This window comes from Crotalus tigris, unplaced genomic scaffold (genome assembly GCF_016545835.1).
Source record: "Crotalus tigris isolate CLP2741 ecotype Arizona unplaced genomic scaffold, ASM1654583v1 scf7180000019840.826796, whole genome shotgun sequence".
NCBI classification, from domain to species: Eukaryota; Metazoa; Chordata; class Lepidosauria; order Squamata; family Viperidae; genus Crotalus; species Crotalus tigris.
Window position 1 is genome coordinate 584,488 of NW_024097735.1, and position 18,193 is coordinate 602,680.

General features: G+C 42.4%; 1 protein-coding gene across 2 annotated transcripts in view; it reads left to right on the forward strand.

Moving 5' to 3' along the window:
- The window catches only part of LOC120317829 (alpha-2-macroglobulin-like), an 85,463-nt gene that overhangs the window by 29,104 nt on the left and 38,166 nt on the right, over positions 1-18,193 (forward strand). For both annotated transcript variants that reach the window (XR_005559316.1, XM_039364736.1), the window contains exons 12-17: positions 4,662-4,877; positions 5,385-5,445; positions 7,437-7,582; positions 8,956-9,105; positions 11,537-11,695; positions 14,862-14,946. Coding sequence is in view for 1 of the 2 variants with exons in the window: in XM_039364736.1 (XP_039220670.1) it covers positions 4,662-4,877; positions 5,385-5,445; positions 7,437-7,582; positions 8,956-9,105; positions 11,537-11,695; positions 14,862-14,946 (817 nt within the window). In the remaining variant the exon portion in view is untranslated. The remainder of the gene's footprint in view (positions 1-4,661; positions 4,878-5,384; positions 5,446-7,436; positions 7,583-8,955; positions 9,106-11,536; positions 11,696-14,861; positions 14,947-18,193) is intronic.

Consider the following 18,193-nt stretch of genomic DNA (forward strand, 5'->3'; position numbering starts at 1 on the left):
CGAACTGAGAACTATGGTAGCTTGGATAAACAATTATCATCTACAAAGTTGGACATAACTGAGCCAGTTATTCAACAATTTCAAACGTGGAGATTTGACTTTTCAAAACAACAAGGGATTACTTACAAAGGAGCTAGGTCTCTAAAACAGAAAAGAGGACGTCTTTGTTTGATTCAAAGGATACTACAAGGCGTAAAGAGTGACTTGTTCATTGATATAGAGGCCTTGTTATGGAAACCTTTTTGGCATAAAAGGAAAGGTAGAGTAAGATTTAAAACTGTGACTTAAGGTTTTATGTAATGGGTTTAAAAGGCTTATTAGATATGGATTGATTTATGGCTTAAGACAGTTAAATAAGAGGTTAGATTGAATAAAAATTAATTAAAGGTTTGAACTTAATAACAGGTTGTTTTGTCTATGTATTAATATGTTTTGGATATAGTAACTTTGGGAGGATGTTAAAGAAATTTGATACAGATATTGAAGGATTGATTGTTAGATTATAAAGAATAATAGAAATAGAAAGGTATTTTTTTCTCTTTTCTTTTTTTGCTTTGTTTCTGTTTTTTCTTCTTTGTTTTTTTTTCCTTTCTGATTTGAACTAATGTTTTCTTTTCTTATTAGAACTGATAGTTATTTTGTAATGGAAGAGGAATAGGAAAAAAGAAGAAATGATATTAATAAATGTTTATTGAATATGTTAAGGAAAAAGGTTATGGGGAGACTCCCGAAGTGTTAACTAGATATTTAGATTAGAAATATGGAACATAGTAAGTGAAATAGTCAAACTTAACACAGGATCTGGATTTGTGGATTTATTTAGATGAAAGATTATTGAGGATTGTTATGATTGACTTAGTTGTATTGGAATATATCAATTTGAATATAATATGTCATTAGACGGAAAAGAGAGGAGGTTTTTAATGACTTAATCTGAACTTTATGAGTATGGTTTTGTTTTGTGGACAATTGATGGCTTGGCCACCACGTTGTTTCTTAAGCACTTGTTTGTAAAATGAAAAAAAACAATAAAACTTGTTTTTTTAAAAGAAAGATACTGGGCAAAAGAAAAAGGCTAAAGTGAAAATTAAGAAAATAGACGATGGAACCTATCAGAGAAAATATTTTAAAAAGAAACACCTGTTTGAATATGGTTAAAGAAATAGAAAAATTTTGGATGTAAATTTGACTTTAAGAGGGAAGAGCCCCTCAAATAACATAGTACTTTCTATTTTCTTCTTTTTAAAATTTTTTTATTTCTTGATATGAGTAACATAAAAGAGTTGGAATGGCTTATATAAAGCAAATGTTTTAGATATCTAAAGAATCTAAAGACTTTAAGAAAATTACAATGGATTAAAAATGTTTTGAATAAGAGTTAAAAGACTAGAGGATTAGATTTATTAAATGGAATATTTAAAGATTAAATATATTTTTAATTATGGTAAAAAAAGAACGATTTTTTTGGGAAATAAATATGTATTAGCTTACAGAAAATAGGGATTTTAAGTAGCATACTATCTTTTTTTATTCTTATTCTTCTTTTTTCTTTTTTTAGTCTTATTTATTCCTTAAGAAAGGTAAAAGTATTGGGTTGATTTACATGAGAAAAAATATACTTAAATATTTAACTGTAATTAACTTTGAGAAAATCTTAACCAATAAGAATGTTTTGAACATTGTGGGAAAAACAAATGTAAACAAGAACTGTAAACAGGATCTATAATGAGACAACCAAGAATATTATATTGATGTGATTGTTATCTGTAGAAATATTAGAAAACTTTTATACTCAATCATCATTCATTAAAACAACAAGAATTGTATTAACTTAACGCTGGTAAAAGAGAACATTATGGGAAAAAGAGGAAATCAAGTAAAGTTATTATGTAGATTATTGATTATAGAAATCAACTGTTAGTGAATGTTTCTTAAATGTAAACCCAGACAGCACACTGTTTACCGAATATTAAGGTGATTATGTTAAAAAATTAATAAAACATACTGTATTTTCCGGCGTATAAGATGACTTTCTAAAGCGTGGAAATCGCGCCGAAGTTGGGGGTCATCTTATACGCTGAGTCATCTTATACGCCGGAAATTATGGTAGTTTCCGATGTATAAGACAACTTTCTAGGCATGGAAATCGGCGCTGGTCGGGAGTTGTCTTATATGCCGGGTCGCCTTATACGTCGGAAAATACGGTATTTTTTTTAAATAAACAATCCCCTCTTGTGCCCTTTTCCTTCCAAATTCTGCTAAGTGCCATCTTGGGGAGAACTCACAAAGGTATCCCCTGTGGTTTTTGCATTCGGTCTTGTTATCCCTCTCTTTGTAACAGGAAACAATAGCAATGTCCTTCCAATTGTTTGGCACAGATGCCGTCTTCACAAACATTCAACGAATTGCATAAGCATTCCATAAGCAAATTGCCTGTTTCATCCTGGAACATTTCTTCCACTATATACCATCTATGCCTGCAGCCTTACCACTTTCCAATTTCTCACTGCTTTGAGAACTTCCTTTTTTTTTTTTTCTAGGACACTCACATTCATAACATCTGTTTCAATTCTGCTCTTCATCACATCATGGCCATTTTGCTGGATGTGTATTTCAGATGCACATAACATACAAAGATGTCACTCTTGTATATCTCGGGGCTTTGCTACAGGCTACAGAAACATGGCAAAGAAAAGTATCTTTTTGATTCTACCCTGCAGCAATGTCATAATGAAGATGTGCAAAGGAAGGAGTTTCCCTGCTGCCTTATATTTTGCTATAGACATCCCTGCAACACCACTGATCTGAATGATCTAGTCTGTCTATAGCAGGGGTTTCCAACATGGCACTTTTATGACTTGTGACCTTCAACTCCCAGAATTCCTCAGTCAGCCATGCTAGCTGAGGAATTCTGGGAATTGACGGCCACAAGCTGTAAACTTGCCAAAGTCGGAGACTTCTGATCTATAACTTACTAAAGAGAGAATTACTAAAGAGAGAATCTTTACTGAAGAAGGAAGAGGAAGCAACAAAGATATTGAATGCTTGGGAATAGGTTTATTATGCCCAGGAAGTCTCTCTGATAAAACTCACAAGTTATCCTATAGCCCAATACAGGTTGCCCTTGTTAAACAACAGTAATTGGGACTGGAATTTCTGCTGCTAAGTGACATGGTCATAAAATGTGATTCCACTTAGTGAGGGCAGTTTTTACAGTCCCCATTATCATTATTATGAAAATCACCATGTGGCATTAAGTGAGAACCACACGTGACTGCAATTTGCAATGTTTGACTTCCTGCTGGTTTCCCCAGTGACTTTATTTGTGGAAAGCCAGCAGGGATGGGTTGCAAATCACGATTCTGTGACCTCAGGATGCTGCAACACTTGGAAATCCAGGCTGGTTACCGTGCACCCAGATTGCAATCGTGTGACTGCAGGAGTGCTGCAACAGGTGGCCGAGGTGGTGCAGCAGTTAGAGTGCAGTACTGCAGGCCACTTTAGCTGACTGTATTCAGCAGGTCAGCGGTTCAAATCTCACTGGCTCAAGGTTGACTCAGCCTTCCATCCTTCCAGGGTAGGTAAAATGAGGACCCAGATTGTTGGGGGCAATGTAAATCTATATATACATTGCTTACTGGTGTATACCGCTTAGAGAGTGCTCACACTTAAAGCGGTATATAAGTCTCATAAATAAATAAATAAATAAACAGCTGCAAAATTGAGAACTGGTCATTAAGTATTGCTACTGTTAAATTCAAATAATCTCTGAATAAGTGGTGGTTAATGGAGGAGCTTCTGTAGGTGTAGAAACATTGGGTGTACAGGGTTGGGTCCTCCAAGGATTACTTTTAAAAGGTTCATTTTCCTTCCTTGAACAATGGTATAGCTGATGTCTTTACTGAAGAGACACAGCTTGCCTGCTTCCTGGCTTATGTCCTGCCCATCATGATGGTGCACAAGCAAGATGAGGCAAAGGAGCATCTTGCATTCAGAATTTTGAAGACCAAAACATGCTATTGTATTTAGCAGAACCCTGACTGAATGCATAAATATAATTTATTCCTCTGATTGTTTGGAAAAATTAGTACTCAGCTATTGGCTCAAAACAGTGAGTACTGGTTTATTGGTAGTTGCACCCGTGTGCTACCCTTCTGGTGTCTCAAACAAAATCCTATGGATTTAAAGACTATGCTGTAGTAGTATATTCCTGCTGTGTGCCGATGGTTGGACTGAACAAATCAATCAGAATAGAGCTAGAAGGGACCTTGGAGGTCTTCTAGTCCAGCCCCCTGCTCAAGCAGGAGATCCTACACCATTTCAAACAAGTGATTGTCCAGTCTCTTCTTAAAAACCTCCTGTAATGAAGCTCCTACAATTTCTGGGGACAAGCTGTTCCACTGGTTAATTGTCCTCACGGATGGGAAGTTTCTCCTTAATTCTAGGTTGCTTCTCTCCTTGATTAGTTTCCATCCATTGTTTCTTGTCCTTCCTTCTGCCGCTTTGGAAAATAAATTGACCCCGTCCTCTTTGTGGCAGAGAATTGGGGAGAAAAAATTACTGGTCTAGCTTTTTCCTTCATTCGGTAACTATATTTGGTGAAAATATTATTATTTTTTTGCTCTTTAAGCAGGGTGGTTTCTTTTCCTTTCTATAAACAGGGAGTTTACAAAGAAAATGAATGGTGTCACAATTCAGTCTCCATTTATCACCGACATGCCTCGCACTTAGTGTACCGATTTTACTCACCAAGTCAAAGTTACCTCCACATTGAGCCTCTGCCAAAAACATTGAGCTGTGGTGACACAGAGCAGATTCGAGTGCATTTCATCTTGGATCCAAATGCAGTGAAGAAGGAAATTATCTTTCATTATTTGGTGAGTTGGAAAAGAAAGATATTCTTTTTTTCTGGAGACAGGATATACTTTAGGGGTATAGAATGCGAACATAGATTGATGAAGATTCAGTCTTAGGTAGAATAGCAACAGATTTGATTTTTGATTTCATCAGTGGCATAAACCACAACTGGAAACCTTTTGGAAGCTGGAGATTGCTCTTATACCAATTTTAGGAAGCTATGGGCCCCAGTGAGTAGAATATTGTTACGGCATTATGCTCCAGATCTTCAGCTTGTGATTTTAGAGTGAATTTCAGAGGGACAATTGCTTTTAAAAAAAATTAAGTTCAAGGACTGTTTGTCTCACACTACTGTTGATGAGCTTCTTGCTGCTAAATGACTGGAAAACCTGGTGCCCGATTTCAGGGGGTATTGAAAGTATCTCGATCAAGGGTGTCCACAGAAAGCGGTAAAAAAAAGATAGGATGGTGACTGCCACCTTGGCGCTTTTTGACCTGCATTGCAAGAATTGCCCTTTTGTTTCCAGGTGATGGCAAAGGGAGACATCATACGAGCAGGGACACACACACAGCCGATGGAGGGAAAAGGTAAATGCTTCCCCACCCCTAGCTTGCATTCCCCTCCACGCTTGGCAAAAAGCTTCCTGGGAATGTCCACCCCTCCCATTTCAAGTGCTGGGCTTGAGATGTGTCTATCTATGGGGACTCCAGTTCTCCCTTGCTAAATACTGGCTGCCCCTTACTTGTCTGCAAAGTCTCTCTTTTTCCCACTTGCAACTGGTTGCTATATTCTATTTCTTAGGAAACATGGGTACATACAGCCAGCCTTGCCTGTGACCAAAGGAAAGGATGGTCTCAAGCAGTGGGAACATGGGGGGAGAAGATACAGGCCATTTCTCCCAAATCTATGTAGCCACTTCCTTCATCCTGAGTTTTTGTTGGGCATCACAGTGTGCAACAGTGACATCTTTTGCAATTAGTAGGTTGCCCAGTTGCCTACTACCATTTCTTTTAGGACTGGCTCTTCCTGGAGATCCACAAAGAGGCTCAGGGGTTCAGCCTCTCGGAGCTGCAGCCTGGCATGCCAGGTGTAGTTTTGCAGTGGGAGATGTTACCACCAGTGGCAGTGGGAGAGTCACTTGCTGATTCATGGATAAGGCAAGCCCATGCAACTGTGTAGGAGAAGAGAGCTGCTTAAGTTCTTCAGCTCCTGATTTTTCAATGATCCACTTCTGTCCCACATTTAGAATAGAAGAATAGACTAGAATAACAGAGTTAGAACCAGCCTTGGAAATCTTCTAGTCCAGTGGTTCTCAACCTGTGGGTCGGGACCCCATTTGGGGTTGAACGACCATTTCACAGGGGTCGCCAAACAAGGCTGTCCGCCATTTTTTCCCCCTTTTCCTTGGCCACCCCCCTGGTACCCAGTGATGTATAAGTGGTTGGGGGTCACCACAACATGGGGAACTGTATTATGGGGTCACGGCATTAGAAAGGTTGAGAACCACTGTTCTAGTCCAACCTGCTCAGGCAGGAAACCCTATACCACTTCACACAAATGGTTGTTTAGTCTCTTCTTAAAAACCTCCTGTAATAGAGCACCAACAACTTCTGAAGGCAAGTTGTTCTACTGATTAATTGTTCTAACTGTCACCAAATTCCTCCTTAGTTCTAGGTTGCTTCTCTCCTTGATTAGTTTCCATTGCTTCTTGTCCTGCCCCCGGGTGCTTTGCAGAATAGCTCTTCTTTGTGGCACTCCCTGAGATATTGGATCATTGCTTTCATGTCACCCCTAGTTCTTCTTTTCATTAAACCAGACATACACAATTCCAGCAGCCGCTCTTTATATGTTTTAGCCTCCAGTCCCTAATCATCTTTGTTGTTCTTCTCTGCACTCTTTCTAGAGCAGTGGTTCTCAACCTTTTTAATGCCGCGACCCCCAACCGGTCGTAAGTCGAGGACTACTCAACTGGTGCAGCACCGTTTGCAGACTGGGGCTTTTGGCGGGCTCAGTAGGGCAGAGACAGCTTGGACAATTCCTATTGGCTTTTGAAAGCCAATAGAATTAGACTCTATTCAAGAGAGTCTATTCTATTGGCTTTCAAAAGCCAATAGAATAAAAGGGAGTAGCAGAGCTAAGGAAAAGGGGGGGAAAATGGCAGACTGCGTTGTTTGGCGACCCCCATGAAATGTTCATTCAACCCCAATGGGGTCCCAACCCACAGGTTGAGAACCACTGTTCTAGAGTCTCAACATCTTTTTTATCTTGTGTTGACCAAAACTGGATGCAGTATTCTAAGTGTAGCCTTACCAAGGCGTTATAAAGTGATATTAACAATTCGCGTGATCTTGATTCTATCCCTCTGTTCATGCAGCCTAGAACTTTCTCAGTCTGTTATGGTTGCCCTATTGGAATTTAATGTATTCCAACTGGAACTCATTTCTTTTAACATTCCTCTTTTCAATCTCTTTCTCTCTCTCTCTCTCTCTCTCTCTCTCTCTCTCTCTCTCTCTCTCTCTCTCTCTCTCTCTCTCTCTCTCTCTCTGTCTTTTCTCCACTTGGGTTTTTCATGCTTTAGAACCGAAAGGGGACTTCCTTTTGAATCTCTCGGTGGATGTCGACACGGCTCCCGTGACCCGCTTGCTCCTCTACACCATTTTGCCCAATGGAGAACTTGTTGCTCACTCCAGAGACTTCACTGTAGAAAAGTGCTTCTCCAACAAGGTAGGTGGAAAAACAAAATGTCAGCTTTTAATCTGGTTTTAGAAATAGCATATTGATCATGTGTTTAATGTCAGACGAGTTCCCCTTTTGACCTGGACTGAACCCACAGAAAAGGCAGCACAGATTTACAGCATTACAGAATAACACGGGACCTTGGAACAGGTGATTGGTTTAGAAGACCTCCAAGTTTAATAGCCATTTACAAGGAATATGTTAGAAAAATGTGGTCTATTGGACAAGACATGCAGAAGAGAAATATGAAAAGAAGAAAATTGCAAATACAATAGACTATTTAGTTAAACTGATAATTTTAGGGACAGTTGAAACTCAAAATTGAAAACCAAACAGGGGGACCAGATAAACCACCTATATCATACCTTTATCTACACTATATTCTTTAAAAATTTATTTTCCCTAAGCTCTTTATCTACACTTTTTAAAGTCCAATGTCACTATAGCTGTCCATCTTCCTTTTCTTTATCTTCTTTATCTCCCTTCTTTTATTGCCCGCATTTATCTTTTGTCACTTTCTAGGGCTGTATGTTTTTCTCAGCGCTCGGTCTTCTTCTTTTTTATTTATTTTATTTTCTATTTCTGTTTGTGTCAAAACCCTGACCTTTTCTTCCCCTTTTCTGCTAATTGGATCATGGCTGGGCTTTAAGCTCTTCTCCTTTTTCCCTCTTTTGGCTCTGTCTGAGAAAAACAACTTGAAGAATTTTTCCCTCATGCAGCTCTGCGGGAAGGAAATAAATAAATCTCCCTCCCAGTTTTCTCACCGGGCGCCTCTTTTCCCGTTGTCGTGTCCCCACAGGGCTGTCTATATTTTTATTTTTAAAAAAATATTATTCTTTATTTTTACCCCAGAGTTTGGTTGTTTATTCTGCCTCTGCCTCCCCGAGAACGCTAATAGCAGAGCTTTCTGGCAGCCATTTTGTCTTCCCTTTTCTTTATCTCTTACCCAACAATGCTTATTTGATTGGCAGTTGGGTTGTCATGACGATGGGGGCCAGCAGCCATTTTGTCTTCCCTCCTCCCTTTTGAATCTTTCCCAACAATACTTATTGGGTAATCATGATGACAGGGACATCATGAGCAGCTGGGTTGTCATGACAATGGGGGCGCCAGCCATTTTGTCTTCCCTCCCCTTTGTCTCTTACCCAACAATGCTTATTAGATAATCATGACAATGGGGGCATCATGGGCAGCTGGGTTGTCATGACGATGGCAGTGGGCCAAGAAGCTTTGAATCTGCCTGCACAGCCCATCTTTCTGCAGCCTCCAAGAAGGATGGCTTGGGGGTGGCGGCAGCGGAGGAGTGTCATTTCTTATTGCAGAAGAAATGACTTTTTCAAAAACCTGGTTTATGTTTACAGGCCAGACTCTGGTTCTCTGATCAAGAAGGCCTGCCTGGGCAGAAAACCCAACTCCATCTTGCTGCTTCCTCTGGCTCCCTCTGTGCTTTCCATGCTATTGACCAGAGTGTCTTTCTCTTGAAACCCGAAGCCCAGCTCTCCCCTGAGAAGGTGAGTCATATGAAGAAGGTATGAAATCATACGGTCATATGAAGACACCAAGAAGGGTTGCAGGAACACGGTATGACTAGTCTGGTGAGAAGAAGGACTAGGAGTGACACGACAGCAGTCTTCCAGTATTTGAAGGGATGCCATGAAGAAAAAAGTCAACCTATTTTCCAAAGCACTGGAAGGCAAGTTAAGAAACAATGGTTGGAAACTAATTAAGGAGAAATTTCCTAACAATGAGGACAATTAACCAGCAGAACAGCTTGCCACCAGAAGTTATGGATGCTTCATCACTGGAGGTTTTCAAGAAGAGATAGGACGAACACTTGCCTGAAATGGTATAGGGACTCCTGCTTGAGCATGGGGTTGGACTAGAAGACCTTCAAGGTCCTTTTCAGCTCTATTCTGATTGATTGATTGAGACCCACCTGTATTTGAATTAATAGAATTAACAAATAACTGAGTTGGAAGGGACCTAACAATTTTCTCCAGCTTAGTGCTGCCCATACCTTCAAATAACTATAGTGTTCATTCTTTAGATCTCCTTAAAACTTCCTCCCCCCCAAATACAGGTACCGTATTTTCTGGCGTATAAGACAACTTTCTAAGGTGTAGAAATCGGCGCTGAAGTCGGGGGTCGTCTTATATGCCGAGTCGTCTTATACGCCGGAAATAATGGTAGTTCTCCTTATAGCCCTTTGTTTAGCAATAGCACTTTGACTTATATACCACTTCATAGTGTTTTGACAGCATCTCTAAGTGGTTTACAGAGTCAGCCTATTGCCCCCAACAATCTGGGTCCTCATTTTCCTGACCTCAGAAGGACGGATGCTGAGTCAGCCTTGAGGCAGTCAGGATTGAACTCCTGGAGTGAGCAGTAGGTTAGCCTGCAATGTTGCATTTTAACCACTGCACCATCACAGCTCATGTTTAGTGACCATTGGAAGTTACAACAGCACTGATAAAAGCAACTCACATTTATGACCATTGTACCATTCTCATTGTCTTGTGATCAAAATTCGGGCACTTGGCAATTGGCTCATTTTTATAATGGTTGCAGAGTCTTGGGGTCATGTGATCACTTTTTGCTACCTTCTGACAAGCAAAGTTAAGGGGGAAGCCAGATGTCAAGCCCTCCTGGGCTCGACATAGAGGAGGGAGGAAGGAAAAGGACAGCACATTGGGGGAGAAGACGGCCAGCACCGGTTCCACGCAGCTCACCATCTTGGTGAAGTAGCTCAAGCGGTGATGCTCTTTTGGGGGCGTTTGAACCGCCAAACAGCTGATGGGCGGTTGGTGTGCAGCGGATGCCGAGCGGAATGCCGGATGACGTTGGGAGCCGTGCCCACGTGGAGGAGACGCCTGAACAGTTTAACGAGTGATTGCCGGACAGCTGATGAGCGGGAGCACCGCGCTGTTAGGGCGGGGCTTCTCAGAAGGCCGAAGATTGCGCAGACGAACAGGAGGAAGAGGGTCAAGCTGGGACAACTGTTGCGCTTTGGACTAACTACAGCCGGATGCTGGTTGGGTGATTGGAGGGTGGGGATTTACTTAAACTGTATTACTAACTTAGCAACTGCAGCGATTCACTTAACAACTGTGGCAAGAAAGGTCGTAAAACTGGGACAAAACTCACTTAACAACTGTCATGTTTAGCGGCAGAAATTTGGTGCTCAATTGTGGTCATAAGTCAAGGACCACTTGTTAAATTGCAAGTGTAGGGAAATGTTATTGGAAATGGTTGGGTATCCCTTCTTATGAAGCACAAACATGGAAAGATTCCCCTCCTCTATTGTTGGACTGCAGCCAAGAAATTAAAATACGCTTGCTCTTGGGGAGGAAAGCTATGGCAAATCTAGACAGCATACTGAAAAGCAGAGACATCACCCTGCCAACAAAAGTGCCTATAGTCCAGGCCATGGTTTTCCAGTTGCAATGTATGGCTGTGAAAGTTGGACCATAAGAAAGGCTGAGCGCCAAAGAATTGAGGCCTTTGAACTATTGTGCTGGAGAAGACTCCTGCGAGTCCCTCGGACTGCAAGGCGTTCAAACCGGTCAGTCCTAGAAGAGATCAACCTCGACTGCTCTTTAGAAGGTCAGATCCTGAAGTTGAAACTCAAATACTTTGGCCACCTAATGAGAAGGAAGGACTCACTGGAGAAGGGACTAATGCTGGGAAAGATTGAGGGCAATAGAAGAAGGGGACGACAGAGAATGAGATGGCTGGATGGAGTCACTGAAGCAGTAGGTGTGAATTTAAATGGACTCCAGAAGATGATAGAGGACAGGAAGACCTGGAGGAACGTTGTCCATGGGGTCGCGATGGGTCGGACACGACTTCGCAATTAACAACAACAACAATTGTTGGACTAACAGGATCAGGGACCCACATCAGATGGACAGCTTTTCTGAATTGCAATGTCTCTCTTTTCAGATCTATAACCTGCTCCCAGGCTCTTTATATGACACACACTTTGCAAGAGAATGGGATAGAAGGCAATGCATCAAAATGAAAAACATTGAAGTGGGTGGTATCCATTATCGCCCTGTTCCTTTTTCTGATGGGGAAGCTGATGTTTTCAAAATTCTTAAGGTGAGCTTCTACGCTGCTTCTGGCAGGTGAAATTTCCCTTATTCTACTGGGCAGAGATGGGTCACTCCCCCTTCAAGGTGAGTTTAGTCTCTGCCTTCTTGAGATTTAGAAAATCTGTGGACAGAAACCCATCGCTCAGTTTTCTAATTTGAATAGTGACAGGCTAGCAATTGATAAGGACTAGAATTCTTCATTGGCCAAGTGTGATTGGACACACAAGGAATTTGTCTCCTGTGCATAAGCCCTCAGTGTACATAGAAGCAACAGGTGATAAACCATGATTATAATCATAAAATACATTCATCATAGGTCATAAGATACAACATTCAGTGGTGGTCATAGGATACTAAATAAGCAATCAACATAAATCATACGGATACTAAATAAAACAATTAATATAAATTGTAAAGATACAAGCAACAAAGTTATAGTCAAAAGAAGATAAGGAATAGGTAATAGATAGAGCAGAGGTCCCCAACCTTTTGAGCACCAGGGACCAGAGAGAGAAGTTTTTCTGCAGACCAGAGGTGGCATGCTTTCATGTACTGCCTGCATCCCGCAGATGGGGCTTTCCTTGTTTGTGTGGACTGGTTTCTGGTTTACTGCACCCCTGTGCCAGTCCATGGACTGGGGATTGGGGACCCCTGAGGTAGAGGGTTTGGTGAACTGGTGTAAGAAAAACAGCCTAATTTTAAATGTTGGAAAAACTAAAGAAATCATTGTCAATTTCAGACACGCTCCTCTCTGTATTAATGGTTCACCTGTAGAGATGCTTAGCAGTATCAAATTTCTGGGTGTGCAGCTAAGAGTAGGCTGGTTGGTCGCTCAACAGTGAGACACTGGTGAAGCGGGCACAGCAGCACCTGCATTTTCTGCGTTGCATGAGAGAAGCACATCTTCCTTCCCCTCTCCTTACCACTTTCTATAGAGGGATGATCAAAAGCATCCTGTCGTACTGCACGACAGTCTGGTTTGGAAGCATCACTGCTTCAGACAGGAAGGCAGTGCAGAGGGTGGTGAGGATGGCAGAAAAGATTATTGGCAGTTCACTCCCTTCTATCCAGGACATAGCACAGAAACGTTGCTTGAGCAGGGTCCACAGATTGTCTGGGACACTACACGGTGATTAATATTTATATGTAAGGGTGTAGGTATTTACATATATATAGCATGTTTATATGTGTGTTATGTATGTGTACACTTTTGAGAGCAGGCAACAGAATTTCATTTTTAATGTGTGCCAGTGTGGTCACAATAAAAAATGACAATAAAGGTTATCTACAATATCTATCTATCTATCTATCTATCTATCTATCTATCTATCTATCTATCTATCTAATCTCTATCTATCTATCTATCTATCTATCTATCTATCTATCTATCTATCTATCTATCTATCTATCTATCCATCTAATAGGAAGGATGAGAAGGATAATAATTACAACCCTACTAGGTAGTTTGACAGTGTTGTGGGAATTAGCTGTTTAGCAACGTGATGGCATGGGGGGAAAACTGTCCTTGTATTGCACTTGTTTTGGTGTGCAATGCCCTATAGCAGAGTTCCCCAACCTTACAGGGTTGGCAACCTGGAGTGGGGGGAGGGGAGAAATAAGGGATGGTTTTGTGTGGGGGGTGAACACACACATACATGCACACAAGCGCCTGTTGCACAAGTGGGGCCATGAGCACTTGCACACATGGGGCTGCAAGCACCTGCAACACTTGTACGAGTGGGGCTGCAAATACCCGTGATGCTCACGGCAACGCTCGCACAAGTGGGGCTGTGTGTGAGTGCACACATACACACGTAGCGGCTAGCCACTCACATGGCCCAGTGGCCAATAGCCTGTGGCCTGGTATTGGCCACGACCCACAGATTGGGGATCCCTGTCCTATAGTGTCATCTTGAGGGAAGAAGTTGAAGCAATTTATGTCCAGGATATGGGGGGTCTTTAGATATTTTCATAGTCCTCTTACTAGCTCATGCAGTATACAGTTTCTCAGTGGAAGATTGGCTGGTAGTAGGCTGGTAACTAAACAGCTTAGCTGATCTCAAACAGTGAAGGAAGTTTGGACTTGCTTAATAGGGGGATAGGAAACCTTCAGGAGATCCAGGATTATAATTTAGGTTGAAAAATCTACCTTGATGCAAGTGATGGCAAACTCCTTCCATACTGTTCCCAAAATCACTCGATGGATGTCTCCCCCCAAAAAAACCCCACCAAGAATTGAATTTGACTTGAGTCCTTACCTTTGATTGGTTAGGTAACAGCATCTAGGAGGCCACCAGGAAACCCCAGGGTTATAGGCTAGTTCAGTGATGGCAAACCTTTTAGAGACTGAGTGCCCAAACTGCAACCCAAAACCCACTAATGCATGGTCGAGTGCCAGGTGGGTGTGGCCCATTGGGTGGGCGTAGCCCATTGGGTGGGTGTGGCCCATTGGGTAGGCGTGGCTGCGGTGGTAACGGCAGACTGGGTGGGACTAAAAAGTTCAATCAATCAATTCCAACTTTGCAAGACGAGCCGAGGTGGCGCAGCAGTTAGAGTGCAGTACTGCAGGCCACTTTAGCTGACTGTGTTCAGCAGGTCAGCGGTTCAAATCTCACCGGCTCAAGGTTGACTCAGCCTTCCATCCTTTCGGGGTAGGTAAAATGAGGACCCAGATTGTTTGGGGCAATGTAAATATATATATACATTGCTTACTGGTGTACACTGCTTAGAGAGTGCTTGCACTTAAAGCGGTATATAAGTCTCATAAATAAAATAAAATAAATAAAGATCTTTTTTTCCCCGTGAGAAGTTGAAATTGACTGATTGAACCTTTTTTTTTTGGACAGGGCAGCAGAGGCCTAAAGCGAAAAGGTTTTATAAAACCCAGCTGAAGGCCTAGGACTGGGGCAACGGCACGGGTGCCCACAGAGAGGGCTCTGAGTGCTGCCTCTGGCACCCGTGCCATAGGTTCGCCACCACTGGGCTAGTTCATTTACAGTGGTAAATGATTTCCAGGTAGTTGCTGGAAAAGACACAAAACATGAGTTCAGCCGTAAGAATATTGAAATGTTACCCTAGCATTCATCTTGGACTTTCAAAAAAAAAAAAATTCATTTGGGTGTGTTCATACTTTTCGAAATGTTTCATTGTGACTTCTTCATTTCCTTTGACAGGACTTGGGTTTAAAAGTTTTTACTAGCACTAAACTACGCAAGCCGAATATCTGTTGGGTTACCCCATTTTTTCCACGCTTCTCCGGTAAGCATTTGATCTACCGAGGGCTGAAACAATGGGATATGTGCTCTGGAAATACAGTTCGTCCTCGACTTACGGCCACAATTGACCCCATAAATTTCGGTCGTTAAGTTTGTTAAATGAGTTTTGCCTCATTTTACGACCTTTCTTGCTGCAGCTATTAAGTGAACCACTGCAGTTGATAAGTTAGCAACAGGGTTGTTAAGTGAATCTGGCTTCCCCGTTGATTTTGCTGGTCAGAAGATTGCAAAAGGGGATCACGTGACCTTGGGACACGGCAACGATCATAAGTATGAACCAGTTGCCAAGCATCGGGATTATGATCACATGATCACAGGGATGCTACAAGGATCGTAACTGTGAAAAACAGCCCATAAGGGCAACCTGTAAATGTAGTTGTTGTTGTTAATTGCAAAGTCGTGTCCGACCCATCGCGACCCCATGGACAACGTTCCTCCAGGTCTTCCTGTCCTCTACCATCTTCTGGAGTCCATTTAAGTTCACGCCTATTGCTTCAGTGACTCCATCCAGCCACCTCATTCTCTGTCGTCCCCTTCTTCTATTGCCCTCAATCTTTCCCAGCATTAGGCCCTTCTCCAGTGAGTAAATGTAGTAGCAGTGGTAAATACAGGTACTCCTTGACTTATGACCATGGTGGCACAGTGGTTAGAATGCAGTACTGCAGGCTACTTCAGCTAACTGCCGACTGCCAGCAGTTCGGTTCTCACTGGCTCAAGGTTGATTCAACCTTCCATCCTTTCTGAGATCGGTAAAATGAGGACCCAGATTGTTGGGGGCAATAGGCTGATTCTGCTGTGAAGCTACGTGAAGTGGTATATAAGTCTAAGTGCTATTGCTATTGCTATTGACTCAGCCTTCCATCCTTCCGAGGTTGGTAAACTGACCCCCCAGATTGTTGGGGCAATATAGGCTGACTCTGTAAACCGCTTAGAGAGGGCTGTGAAGTGGTATATAAGTCTAAGTGCTATTGCTATTGCTACAACCACAATTGAAGCCCAATTTTTCCATTGCTAAACAAGAGAGTTATTAAGTGAGTTTTGCCCCACTTTACCACATTTCTTGCCGCAGTTATTAAGCCAACCACTGCAGTTGTTACATGAGTAACACAATTGTAAAGTGAGGCTAGCTTCCCGATTGACTTGGCTTGTCAGAAGTTTGCAAAAAGTGATCACATGACCCTGGGACACCACAACCCTCATTAATATGGGCCAGTTGCCCAGTGCCCGAATTTTGATCCCATGACTATGCTGCAACAGTTACAAGTGTGAAAAACGGTTGCATGTTTTTTCAGTGCTGTCATAACCTCAAATGGTCACTAAACGAAACGTTGTAAGACGAAGACCACCTATAATTGTTGCACCTATAAATGCACTGTACTTGTGCATTTGGTTTTTCTTGCCTAAATGTAGAACCTTGCTTTTTTCACCATTGAATTTCATTTTGTTAGTTAGTGCCCAGTGTTCAAGTCTGTCCAGATCCTTCTGTATCTTAAGCCTGTCTTCTGGAGTGTTGGCTATTCCTGCCTGCTCAGAAGTTTCTTTCTGTAAATTTAAGAGGCATTAGCCATAGCATTTACCAATAGCACTTAAACTTACATATCGCTCCATTGTGCTTTATCTCATTCTCTGAGCAGTTTACAATGTCAACATGTTGCCTCCAACAACCTGGGTCCTCATTTTACCGACCTCGGAAGAATGGAAGGCAGGGTCATCCCCGAGCCTGTCAAGATCGAACTTCAGACTGTGGGCAGAGTTAGCCTGTAATACTGCATTCTAACCACTGTGCCACCAAGGCTCTTCTTTCCAAAGAACAACAAACAGCTGTGTGTTGGATCAAACCAACAACTACTGTTGCCCACATTTTTCATATTGGACAACCAGAATGGTGGGAGTTGGGAAGCAGGAGATGGAAACCCACTCTTCTCCCACCAATGAGCTTTTGGAGTTAATGTTTCTCCCAAACTAGAGGTAGCATGGAATCTTCAGGACTGATGGCCCTTGTTGGCCTGAACCTCTGTGAATTTATCTAATCTTCTTTAAAGCCACTCAAGTTTGTGGTCACTGCCACGTCTTATGAAAACACAGTTCCCCAGCTTAATTGCGTGCTACGTGAAGAAGTGCAATCCTTTTGAGTAATGGAGTTGGAAGGGACCTTGGAGGTCTTCTAGTCCAACCTCCTGCTCAAGCACGAGACCCTATACCATTTCAGATAAATAGTTGTCCAATCTCTTCTTTAAAACCTTCACCGTTGGAGCTCTCACAACTTCTGGAGGCAAATTGTTCCGCTGATTAATTGTTATAATTGTTCTATTTCTAGGTTGCTTCTCTCCTTGATTAGTTTCCATCTATTGCCTCAGGGGTTTGGGGGGATAGGTTGAGCTCCTCTCATCTTTGGGGCAGCCCCTTAGATATTGGAACACTGCTACCCATGTTTCCCCATAATAAGACTCAATCTTTTTTTTTTACCTCCAAAAGAGGTACTAGGTCTTATTTTCGGGGTAGGTCTTATTCACCTCCAGCACAGACAGCCCTGCCCAGCAGGTCCACTTCGTCTGGGGCTGAGGTTCTGCAGCTGTATTTGGGCCTGCATTTTGCAATCAGGCCTTTCCAAAAGGCCTATGCGCCTGAGTACCAAGCTATGGAGTCAATCCATACTTCGGTCCTCAGCCATATAGTCTTGCAGAACCAAGCTATGGATTGAATCCATACCTCAGTTCTTGGCTACAGAGGCCTTCCAGAAAGGCCTCTGACTGAGAAATACAGGCCTGGCTGCAGAAGAAGTGGGCTGGTGAGGAGAGGCCTGGCTGCAAAGTAAGTGAGTGCGGAGCACAAGGGGCAGATCCACACCCCTACCCCTGCCATAGCTTGATTTTTAGGTGTGTGCCTCACCCCAAAACTAGGGCTTATTTTTTGGGTAGGGCTTATATTAGGCCCACCCTCCCAAAATCAAGCTAGGGCTTATTTTTGGGGTACACCTTACTTTTGGGAAAACACGCAGTGGTGAAAACACGCAGCATCATCACCAGATGCATCTGTAGCTGGCTGAACGGCCGTACTCAGCATGTGGTCCTCAATGGAACCGCATCTACATGGAGGGAAGTGTGTAATGGGGTGCCCCAGGGCTCTGTTCTGGGTACCAGTGCTCTTCAACATGTTCATCAACGATCTGGACGAGGGGATAGATGGGGAAATCATCAAATTCACAGATGACACCAAGCTGGCAGGAATAG